General features: G+C 36.4%; 1 protein-coding gene across 1 annotated transcript in view; it reads left to right on the plus strand.

Moving 5' to 3' along the window:
- The window catches only part of PTPRQ (protein tyrosine phosphatase receptor type Q), a 99,987-nt gene that overhangs the window by 32,336 nt on the left and 54,779 nt on the right, over window positions 1–12,872 (plus strand). Inside the window, exons 20-25 of the mRNA XM_041409740.1 lie at window positions 4,156–4,321; window positions 4,789–5,079; window positions 5,317–5,592; window positions 6,372–6,523; window positions 7,667–7,808; window positions 9,405–9,674. Coding sequence (XP_041265674.1) covers window positions 4,156–4,321; window positions 4,789–5,079; window positions 5,317–5,592; window positions 6,372–6,523; window positions 7,667–7,808; window positions 9,405–9,674 — 1,297 coding nt within the window. The remainder of the gene's footprint in view (window positions 1–4,155; window positions 4,322–4,788; window positions 5,080–5,316; window positions 5,593–6,371; window positions 6,524–7,666; window positions 7,809–9,404; window positions 9,675–12,872) is intronic.

Raw genomic sequence — 12,872 nt, forward strand, 5'->3', positions numbered from 1 at the left:
CCTCATCAGTCAGAAAAATAATCTATAGTTTCTTTGCTTTACTGGTCTACATGAAAAATAACACTGCAGCTGTCCAGTCGGAAGGCCTGGGATGCTCAGACCTAAGGTTCAAGACCAGAATAACAGAAGGAAATATTTAGTGATGGAGATTAGATTTAAGGATTTGGGTAGATGAGTGGGTTGTTTCTATGGGGATGCTGACAGTTGTAAAAGAAAATGTGTCAGAGAGGGAGGAATGGCTGGTAGTCAACTAGAATAAACCATCACCTGCATTAGGCTAGGTTCCAGGTCAGCTTTATCTTTCATTTTTTTGCTGTCATAGATCCAGGGAAAATGCTACTTCTGGGTGTATATACCCTGTCCCAGTGCAGTAAAGATATGACATGTATGCTGACAAAGAGTACTTCCTCCACAGATGACATGACACTGTACCTCTTCTTCACCTCACTTCTCTGTGACACTGCTGGGTTCCTATAGTTCAAGATTTCACTGTTTGCAATAGCAGCTTTGCAAGTCTTGCTCCACAATGCCTTGCCTGGTTCTTGAAGCAATCATAATGCCCATACTCTCATACTCTGAAATAGATACATACTCTCAGTCCTATCAAGGACATAAAGACTCAATGGAAGTAACTTTCTCATGGCTAAATATGAATCTATGAAATATATCATTGGCTTGAATGAACTCTGTTATTCAACCTCTATATACTTCTGTTTTGATTACCAAGAAAGTGGAAAGGTGCTAATTACAAACATAAATATATGCTTCAGTAAATTTCCCCAGTGTAGGAATTTCAGTACAGATGAAATCTGCCAAACAGGGGAACCAGGGGCAAGGACTGAAAAAGTCTATGATCCTTCTAGCAACTGAATATCTGACCCCAAATCATCCAACCTCCACCTCAAGCGAAGCAAAATGAATATGACTGCATACAGTTCAGAGTGAAATTCAACTTGGTCTACCCTTGGGATCCAGACAAGGGATGCAAACAATGTACTGTGGTACCTAACAATCAAACATTTTCTCTTACTGATATGACAAAGGTAGGGAAAAAAAGGGAACTTTCCTACAATACACTACAAATTTTAAAAAAGCTGTTGTCAGAATGGTACAGCAGACAAAAAGGAAATAACTTCACTTAGGTTTTTACTGGAACAGTGAATATTACACTCCTTGAAGGATGGTTGGGATTAGCCCTCACAGTGTCACCACTCTCATCTGATTCCCAGAGACAAGCATGTGATGCTCTGACTCAAAACAAGAATGCAATACAATGAACCTAAAGAAGAAAACAGAGCAGGGGTAAAAGCTTAACAATGAAGAAGAGCATCATTGTTTTCCTTATGCAGCTAATTACAGCTTAATGCCACTGGAAATGTCTGCCACTTCCTGAGTTGAAGAAGATACTAGTTTCTGCCGACACTTTCATGGCTTGAGTGTATTGCTTACATGTAGCTGCTTTTAATAATCTGATACTTTGCTATGTCAAAACTTCTTTCATGTATGGATGAAGAAAGGGACAGAAGGAAGAATTTCTTCAGCTGTAGCCAAAGATCCTAAGCTGTTTGCTTTCATCTGCAGCCACAGTTAATTGTAAAACTTCCTAAAGTGTTCTATCCCCAGGGTACAATTAGTACAGGTTTCATCTTTTCTCAGTTTGTACCCACACAGCTCTTCCTGCTCACTGTTTCTCTTAATTATGTGTTCCTTTTTTTTTTTTTTTCCTAATATTTTGAAATATCAGTAGTTTGAGATATCTCCCCTCCTTGGGCTCCTCACAGTAAAGGAACTACCTCTTAAAATAGACTTTGTTGACCCACCAAAACCCTGTTATTCATGTTGGTTCACTGAATCCTTAACTGTCAGACAGCTGCCTAAATTGTAAAGGTCTTTTTAAATGAAGAGTTGAATTTTCAGCTGTTCATACCAATAAACTCTCATTAAATCTAGGATCAAAACTTAATGAGGTAGTCTTGACATTTTTACCTTGAAAACTCAGGTAATTGTTTAAGGTCTTACTCAAAAAACCCTGATTATTACATGTTGTTATAAATTACTAATCATTGCTAACAACAATAATAATAATAGTAACAACAAGAGGGTATTAGAATGCTTCCTCTGGGCCAGATGATATTTTCTGTCATACCCTGCTTGCGTATCAGAAAGTTGAACTAAATACCTTAGAATCTGATCCACTGTTTCCTCTGTCTTAACTTACCAAATGTAACACAAAGCTCTTTCCAGCCTTTTTCAGTTAGGTATGAAGCTACTATAAAATCCAAACTACTTCTAGAAGAAGGTCTATTTATTAAGGTGGAATTTTTTGTATTTTGACTGATGTTGACTTAACCAAATCCACTCGGCAAAACTAACAGTGTGCTTATTGTCAGTTAATGAGTGGATACAAAAATTTATACTCACAATTTGTGGAGCTTCTGTTCTGCATTCAAAACAAAGAATTAAGTTTTCATTGCCAACCTGTTTACTTATTTATATTATGTCAGTACTAGTGACTGCAGGCAAAACTAGGTCTTCAGATGCAGACATAAAGACCTCAGGGAAATGAATGAGAGTATCACCTATTGTTTTCTGCAAAAATAAAAATATTTTGCCAGTAAAAAAATTTGGTGAAGTGTTGCATTAGATATATAAATTGATATGTACTGGTGGCAGACATCAAGATTGCATACTGAACTATCAGTTTGCACAGTATGGATTCAACTGTGTGATAAAGCATATCACAGTCACTTCTTCAGTAAGAACATTCCTTATGAGAAATGTAATCCATTTTTCAGCTGCAGTTTTAGCATCCCTGTGCTTATATGTGGTATTTCTAAATTGTAATACCCAAATATTTCTGTTGCCTTTCTCTTGCTTTAGTAAGTTTGCTCTCACAGCCTCTCTTTTTCAGAAAAAAAATTTCCTTGAAAGCTAACTTGCATTTTAAAGTGGAGGGTGTGGATTTGATCTAACACCAAAAATAGGGGGCAGGCCAAATAGCTGGAATTCATCAGGGGGTTGGGCAAAATCCAGCTCATCCTGAAAATATTGCTATGTGGAAAAGTTAGGAACTCTTTGGTCCTGAGAAGTGCTGTCCATGCCATCTGCTCAATGGGGCAATGTGTCTGCTGTACAGAAATGCTACTGGCTCTTTGAATCAGCAGTGAAGCTTTGACTTGCTACCCAGTGCTTGAGCTGAATGTGATTATGGGCTAAATATCTTCTCAATAATTTTCTAACCATGAACCAAACTGTGTTGGATCATCTAAGTTAGGTTCCTGTAAATCAGTGGATAATTCAACGCATTCAGCTTCAACTGATTCAACTAATGTGGTATAGCTGAACTTACATAAATAATATGGTTTATTTCTTTTCATCTTCCAAAACTGTTGATTCTAAACATTAATAGCCTCCTTACAGGTGCTGATCTGAAGCACTAACTTGTTGCTGTAGTCACAGTATTAATGACATTTTTTTATATAGTTCAAAAGACAGTGGGACTAGGTTCTGCTGCTATCCTTTCAGTAGCAAGTCACTGCACAAAGGAAAAAAAGTTCTGCTGATGCCTTCAATTTAACATGGTGCACTCACTATAGACATTTCCTTAGAGATAATGGCATGGTGTTACTGCAAGGGACAACTAGCAAAAGGAACAGTTTATCAAGGGGTGCGGTGAGATCTCTGCCACTGGAAGTTTTAAGTTTAAAATCTACTCTCATAAAAATAGATTAAGGAGAGAGAAATCTTTTGATTTGATTAACAATGAGCAACCAAGGCATGTGTGATTCATGTAATCAATAAACAAGTAGCAGATGCTATTTTTTTTGTAATTTTCTTGATGAAATATGGATCAGCACACTGCAATATTACAGTTTTAATCCTTGAATTGTCATTCAACAATTACAAACAACAGAAGAAGCCAATCATGTACTCTGTAGTACTATACAAGGAGTATAAATAGACATCATACAATCAAGTATTTCAGAAAAAATCAGTACTCATTAGGAGTCAAAGCATAGGTTTATGTATTCTGAGTGCTATGGTCAATCATGTCTGCTGGTGGTGGTGATGATGGCTAAATGGGGAACTAGAAAGAGAAATCAATTAATAAAAAACATTTTAAGTGGTAACATTTTCTTTTATTTCTCTCTTTAGAATTTCACAAGTTATGGTAATGACAGCAATGTGAGTTTGTCTCCATTTGTAGTGCTGGATGACTTGGCAAAATACAGCCATTATACTTTGTGGTTAACTGCAAGCACAGCATTTGGAGATGGAAACAAAACCAGTGAAAAAATAGATGTGTATACAGATCAGGATAGTAAGTTAATAACTTTTTTAGTGCTCATTGTATATCAGTGCTTTTATTAAATATTGTCTAACTTAAAAATTAATGTACTGTTATGATGGCAAAGTAAAATAAAGACCATTAAATGTGGTTTTCAATGCTGCAATATTTATCTTTGCAAGGAAGGAATTTTGATCTGTGTCTTTGAAATACTAAGAACATAGAGCACAAGCCTCTGTGGATACAAGCAATAAAATTATTGTCTTAAGCTTTCATTAAGACTCTTTTCCTAAACAAATTTAACAGAAATGATTATTCATATATGCCTTCAACTATTTTGCTTTTGATATTGAAACACAAATTATTTTTAAAAGTTATAAAAAATATGACAACTGACACTTTCAGGCTAATTATATTTTGAACAGTTATTTCTGGTTGGGGTTTGGATGTTTTATAACTGTAATCCATGCATTTAATTTTTTGCTTATTATCTCTCATAGTCCCAGAAGGTTTTGTTGAAAATCTGATCTATCAAAACATTTCCTCATCTTCTGTAAATGTAAGCTGGCTTCCACCATCCCAGCCAAATGGCTTAGTCTTCTTTCATGTTTCTCTAAGTTTAATGCAACTGGGAACCAGTAAGATATTGTCTTTCCTTACTTACAACACAAGCATAATTTTTGATGATCTGGAGAAATACACTGATTACATTCTGAAAATCACACCAGCCACTGATAAAGGAGCTTCTGAACGGCATACTCTAAGTCTTCATATAAGAACTGATGAAGATGGTAAGATTAAGATATTTTATTAATTCCTAAGGAAATGTATTAAAAAAAACCCCAATAACTTTCTAAAAGAAAAAAAAATGTTTATTTTTCTTGTTTCACTTAAAGTGTTTTTGTAATACAGTGACACAAACAACTACTGCACATTTCTATTTTAAGACTGTGAAATAGAATTTTTCGTTGTAAATCACATTTTTCTGAGATTATCCTTGTTTTTCCCTTTCTTATTTCTTCATATAGTCCCAGAATCAGCGCCTGTAATGAAAACATTTTCAAATCTCTCAACTACCTCAGTTATGCTTTCATGGGACCCTCCTGTTAAGCCAAATGGTATTATAATACATTATGATTTAAATCTATTTGGGCCAGAAAGGAATAACTCATTCTCTACCACAAATAATTTTATAATTTTGGAAGACCTTCTGCCATTCACATTGTACAGCATTTATGCAGCTGCCAGAACAATAAAAGGACCTGGTCCATCTGCTGTGCTTCAGTTCTACACAGATGAGTCAGGTGAGCAAACTCAATTATAAACAACTTCAAAATATCAGCTCTATTGCAGCATCCATCTTAGGTCTGAGCATCAGACCTGTGGATATGAAGGATTAATTTTCCATTGATCTGTGAGTGAGGAGCTTTCAGACAAAGGAAGCACTGGAAAGCAACTGTTTCCTGAGGGCTCCTCCTCCTGCCACAGTGCTCAAGAGGAGGTCACATTCTGCATAGGATTACAAAAATAACTCCATGAAGAAATATCTTTTGCCTTTGGAATGTGTTATGGTTTGCAAATTGTCAGGGATTTTGAAGAAACAAGTACCTTTCTCTTCATCACCCCATATAATTGAAAAATGATAAAACATGGAAATATTTCTGACACATTCACATAGTTCTCCTGTACATGGAGCTCCTCTCCCCTGCATGGTAAATTACACATCTTTTAAATATATGATGAGTTGTGCTCCATATATGGTGTAGGAAGCAAAGCATATCACATTCCAGTTATATATGTAATATGACTTCTGATAAATGTTTTAGTTCTGACAGTAGGGATGTTCAAGTGATTAATAGATTGGTTAGATCTCTAAGAAGATCCCTTGCTGACTAAGCATGTATTCTGGATTAATGGAATTTGTTTCATGTCAAAGAGGAAGAAAAAAGATTGGATTAGCAATGAAGTACTGTTAGCATGAGTTCAGATACAAATGTTAACAAAAGTGCCTATGTTCTCCTGCATGTATTGTTTTGCCTGGAGTATTTGTGATTTGGTACTCAATAGCATTTCTCTTTTGCAGTGCCATTAGCTCCACCCCAGAATTTGACCATTATCAACTACACTGCAGATTCTGTGTGGCTAAAATGGGATCCAAGTCCCCAGTCAAATGGTGTTATTATGAGATATCATTTTAAGATTTATCAAAACAACACTGAAAAACTATATTTTTCGGTATGTTTATAATTAAGAGTGTATAATCTTTTAAAGTATTTTTTAGTGCTTTAGGAAAAAAAAGATATGGCAAATATTTTAAATATCTGCTATGCTCCTAGAATTATGAAGCACCTATAAATTCCTATTTGCTAAGACAGTTTATTTTCCTTCTCACCATACCTGTAATTCAATTTTTCAAATTAAACAGGAAAAATAGTTTGATTTTAATGTGCTTTGAGCTTCTAATGTTTCATTAACAGTGAGATTTATTAATCTTACTTGGTATTTTAGTGTAAGCTTGATGTTAGAAAATGATTGAAGTTAATTGCTTTGTGTCTACCTTTGTTTAACTGTTTAGTACCTATGGACTTTCACGATTCAAAAAATTTTTCCATCTTAAAAAATAGTGAAAACTGTTCAGAGGTCTCCATTACAAAAATTGAATAAGAACTGAGTAAATTGTAACTGAAGTAGATACCATAGAGATGTTCAGGGCCAGATTGGGTGGAGCTCTGAGTAACCCAGTCTTATGGAAGATTCCCTGCTCACAGTATGGCGGTTGGAACTGGATGGTCTTTAAAGCCTTCTTGCAACACAAACCATTCTATGAACTTATAATTTTATGATATACAAAATTTGATTAAAGCTGAAATCTGATTGTTTGGGTGGCCTCAAGGAATACTCCATAAGCTGCAAAGGCAGCAAGCTGAGGTCAGGATTGCATCTCGAGCTTAGCAACTACATAGTGAACCCTGTTCATCTGAGATGCTTGTAAAAGCTGCAGGAAAAGACAATGCTGCAGTGAGGTCTGCTGTTATTCCCCACTGTGGGAGGAAGTGCTGGCATCATCCCAGTTTCTTCCATAATGCCCGAAGGCCACAATGTGCATGTGAAAGAGGAACAGTGGATTCTGCAGCCAGCTACCTTTGGAAACACATTCTTTGGGTTTTCATAGAAACCACCAAAGACCTGTAAGGAAGTAGAAGGTGAGAGGTGTTGATGTGAATCTGGAAATAGTTTTCAGTATTTGACTGAAAGCTTCTCAGAGCGCAAGAGGCAAAACTATGGCTGTAAATCTTCTGTTCATTTCAGTAGGTTCAAGATGAAGGCTACAATGTTTCCAGAAATTAATTGTGTACTAATAATATTTCCTTCCTTAAGAACATTTCAGGTTCAAGCCATGAGGCAAACATTGTTGGATTAGAACCATACAGCCCCTATTTTATCAGTGTCTCTGCGTTTACCAAGCTTGGGAATGGCAATCAGTTCAGTAATGCTGTCCAATTTACAACAATGGAATCAGGTTAGATATGACTTTTTCTAAGCTGCAGTTCTGAGAGTTTTAAATATATCTGTTTTCCTTTTATGGTTGAACAAAAGTCTTCCTTTTCTCTCCAAAGAAAACATAACCTAACTCTATCTCATTATCTCTTGCCTGCATAGCACCGATTCACATTCCTATTGTAGAGTATTTGAAGTCTGATTGAAGTCTGATTTCGGAAGTGTAGAATTAAAAATGCCCTCATCTGAAATGAGAGGCTTACATGGCTACTATAAATCTTTTAATAGCAACACAGATAAAGGAAGGAAAATTAGATAGGTATCAGTCTTTGCAGATCAAAGCAAAAATTCAGATCCCTATGAAAATAACTGAAACATTAGCAGTATCAAAAGCAGCTGGACAAAAGATTGGCAAATGAACTGGAAGTTATATTAGACAAATAGAAATTTTTAACTTTTTTTTTTTTTTTAAGAATTTATTTTAGGTAGGAAGATAACCACTAAAATTGAAATACATAACATTCACTAAAGAGAGCCTATGGGTTTGTGAAGCTGGCTGTTGTGCAAAACTGTATCTCCTTTGCCAGGTCAGTGCAACCCCAGGCTCTGTAAGAGCTGTCAGTGCCAGGGAACAAGCATGGATTACAGGGCTCCCAGGTTCCTCTACAGTTAGCAAAGGGAGCACACCTCAAAATAAAAAGATCCCATATGGTGACTACAGGTCTGCTAAGATCATGCTTCCAGTGAAGATTCTTTCCAGAACCAGTAAAGAGTTTGTGGGGAAGAGTTTTGCTGTTTATTGTACCAAAGAGTTACAATACTGTCAGAAATCTGGACCATCACTGAGCTGGTTGAGTTTGGCTTTTGACTCCTGCAGCTGAAGGTGGTCCACCTCAAAAGCCATGGTCATCCATCAGTTGTTTCTTTTAATCACTGGCATTCCATATTTTTGGTACTTTCTTCATGTCTCTAACCAATTGTTCATAAATAATTGCTCTCCTTTCAAAGTGATTGTAGTATTTTCTACCTTCATTATATTTTATGAGCACTTAAAAAAATTTCTTTTACTACAACCAGCAAATAGATGGGAAACAATAAATTGAAAGAATTGATATGAAAGCTCTGAAATCTGCCCAGTGACTTCTGTACAGAGAAATGTAATATAGTGCCTGTAAGAAATAAGGTTGGCAGATATAAGAAAACAGATAAATAAGGAACTTTTGCTGTTGATGCTGTTGCTATGTGTATGGAGTAGGTATATACAGTATGTGTACTGTGTATGTTGTAGTACACTGCGTTTAAAAAAACGTGGGGAAATATGAGCAAAAAGTTTTTTTGGGGAAACAAAACTGAAGCCCACAACTAGGAAGAAGCCAGAAAGATGGCCTCCTCTCTCAAGTACTAACATCAGTCACATTCCTAGCAGTTGGAAAGGAACCATCTAATGAGGACAAAGTAAGTTTTGTTCTTTCAATATGTTTTTTTATTAATTTGTCTGACACTGCAGTGTTTGACCCTTTCTATGAACACAGGGTCTGCTTCTCTAATGATACTGCTGTGTGATTACAATTTCAGTTGTGTGTGCATGTTAATCTTTGGTGCCTGTGTGTCCTTTAAGTGCCAGATGCTGTACAGAACATTTGTTGTATCGCAACGAGTTGGCAATCTATCCTAGTGCAGTGGGACCCTCCTGCTTCAGCCAATGGCATAATTACACATTACATCATAGCAATTGAAGGAAATTCTACAAATTTTTCATCTTATGATACACTGCATACTTTTAGAAATCTGCTTTCCAACGTTACTTATCAAATAAAAATAAAAGCTGCAACATCTGCTGGTGATGGTGAAGAACAGTTATGCAATGCCAGTACACTTCCAGAAAAAGGTAAATAATTATTCAAGTTAATTTTTTGTTTAATTTAAATGATGACTGTGAAACAAGCAGGCATGAAAAGCTGTTTCAATACAGGCAGTTAAATCATTCTGTTTGTATTTCTTGCTAATAGTGAAAGAAGAGAAACAGGGCTTCCTCTTTCTATCGTTTTAGAACACACCTAGTGATGAGAATAAGTTGCCATTTTTAAAAACACAGAACTCCTTTTTCTACATGAGTTTGAATAGTTATTTTATTTATTTATGATCACCTATTATTTTTTGTTATATAATATCTGCCTTGTTCCTAGTGTATTTAGCATATTTGAGACTGTATCTCTGAAAAAAATTTTTAGGAGTGAAATTTTTGTTGTTTTGCTTTTACTAGCTGACAGTGGTATGAATTCAATGGCAATAAAGCTGTTCAGAATTCAGGAAATTGAGAATTTAGCCTCTACAAGCAAACTTTGTCATAACTTTTCATGGGTAGGATTTTTTAAAAGAAGGAGGAAAATTGTGCTAAATACAAAGGAAAACATAGACAGGTTTTCTGGGACTGAAGCAAGAAATTGTTACCCAAAGTCTGTCTTCCTTTTTCTCTCCACATATACACTTCACACTTCACCTAATCTTGGCAGTGCTTTCACTTGACACATGAAACATGGAGATGATATTCCTTGCAAAATAGAATTAGTTCTATGTGAATAGCTGTGTACCTATCTTCTAAACTGAAAGTGGAGAGGAGCTCAAACCTGAATCCAGGAAGCAAAGGCCTGTTTCAGTCCTTCTGTCAGGGATGATTGTTACTCTTGGGACTATTTCGTTGGGATTTTTTTCTTCTTTGGTGATAGTTAAATATAAAAATAAAAAATTATGTTAAGTAAGAAACATCCAGATAAGATTTCACATTTCTTCTAAATTACAGGACAAATTATTGCATTTAGCTCTTTTTTTTGTGTTCTCTTAAGTGAGATCAATTTATGCAATGGAGTTTAGGAGGTCTCTATTTCAGAAAAGCTGGGTAATTAGAAAACACAGGGGTGGGATGGAGGAACACTACTGTAAGCCAGAAGCTTAGAAACCAAACCTAAGCTTTTGTAATACTTTATTCCTAAGTTTTTGAATAACTTAGAAGATGAGTTGCAGCACTCATACATACTTCAACTGAAAGAGTGAATTTTCTCAGATCTGTCAAATAATAAACACAACACTCTGTGTCAGGAGCAAGGTTTTGGTTCAGAGTGACAAATGGAGGCGAGCAGCTTGGCTATGCAGACTTGGGTCAGACATGGAACTTGGAGGAGATCAGAGTTACCCTTACTCTTAGAGGTTGCTAGCTTCCTGAGTGGCACACACCTCCACTGGATCCCTCCTGTCCACAAAGCCTTGGTCTCCCATTATGAGCTTTGATTTCCAAATTTCTTAAAATTAGACTTGTGGATGTGCATGTCTGAATTAATCTAGATCACGTCTGTGTTGTGTGCTGAACTACTGCTGCTTTGGTTCCAGATCAAATGGATGAGCTCCAAATGAGGACAAGACCCTTGCTGGCATATTTTGGCTAACATTGTGAAAATAGCCAGGGTTGTACTTTGATGACTGCCCCTCCTCATGATACAGTCTATCCCACTAAAGCCTGGCCACATCTGTTATTTGAACTACGGCATGGCACATTCATACACATTTCTGATGAACATTTTCTGTCTAAATTGGCTTCCTTGTCAACAGCTCCCCCACAAATGCTGCCAGTTTGTAATCTCTGACGGTCCCCTTCTGTCCAGAACCTTGGCAATTTAAGACTTATGCCTGGTTCATCTGTTCTCTTGTTTGCTCAGAAACTTCTGTTCATCAGCAGGGCTCAAAATCCAGTTTTGAAAAGGCAAGGGCATTGTTTAAGTATTAGACATGAGCATACTCTTACACAACATTTTACAGTGTTGGCTGGAAATAATGTAGTGAGCTGAGCTGCTGTGCTAGATGTTAGATGTGTGTGTTCCTGCACTTCTGGACATTTCTCAAATACAGAACACTCAAAGCTTTCTTTTACACCATGGCTGCTGAGCCCCTAACCCTCAGAGCCAGAGCAGGACTGAACCTGGGGATAGAGTTCAGTCTTGTAGATAGCTGCATGGGAGGGATGTTATCCTCTGATTACAGAGGAGAACAGGATACTTCCTTGGATCTTGGAGGATGGGGGAAAGGCTTCTAACAGTGTTAAAGAAGCCTGACGCCTGAGAAAGTTAATTGTTGGGATTTCTGAGAAATTTTTGATTGGATATTAATTAGTCCTTGAGGAAAGACTGAGAAAGCTGTGGATTAAGCCTGGGCTTTAGGGAGCGACTGGTAGTGTCTTAAATCCATGTTATAAAGAGTTGTACTAGCAGGGAAAAAAAACCCAAACCAGTCTTTATTTTCTAACAACATTTGTTTTATGTGTCTTATCACTGGGAGTTTTCCTAAGTGAAGGATTTGTACTGCCACACATGTACTTTTTGCCGCAACCTCTGCACTGACCCTTTCTTGCTTTGTTGTTGCTTAGTCATATTTACAACAAACTAGTTATTATTAGGATATTTCCTTAGCTGTGTGTTTGCATGAATTGTTTTGTAGTGACTGGATACTAGGAATTGGAGATTCATGGATGGGAATGGAAACAGTTTTATAGCTGTTGTCAGCTTCTTATTTATGGTGGTCTAAGATTAGTCACAGAATATGTAGCCAGCACTGAGTCACTGACAATGCATTTACTTCTGACATAAAGTGAAATCGAATTTGGCTCAGTGTCTCACTGCATAGCATTTGACCTTTAAATTCTTGGCAAGATTGTTTGCCTTTTTGAGGTAAATTTGTTCATATCTGGGTACAATTAAACATGAATCATGAAGCTTAAATTTATGAGGAGATTAGTAGTGTTTTTTGTCTAATCTAGCTCCATTGTCATGGTAAACCACCTCTGCCAGGCTGCAGTATGTTATAAAAGCTGTCAGCTTTGTAGTGGTAGTATTAGTTTGTGATTAAATACATTATAAGGGATATGAAAGATAATATGGTATATGTACACATGCATAAATGAATTAGGATTTTATGACTGAATAATATCTTTGGATTGTTTTCAAGATAATGCACAAACTAAAATGAAATTTCATTAAGGTTGAGTGAATTTTTAGAAGCAAGAGAGAGCCATAAAATAGTAGCAAACTTCTCCAAAAGG

This window comes from Onychostruthus taczanowskii, unplaced genomic scaffold, assembly GCF_017590055.1.
Source record: "Onychostruthus taczanowskii isolate IOZ18803 unplaced genomic scaffold, ASM1759005v1 scaffold31, whole genome shotgun sequence".
In the NCBI taxonomy this organism is placed as follows: domain Eukaryota; kingdom Metazoa; phylum Chordata; class Aves; order Passeriformes; family Passeridae; genus Onychostruthus; species Onychostruthus taczanowskii.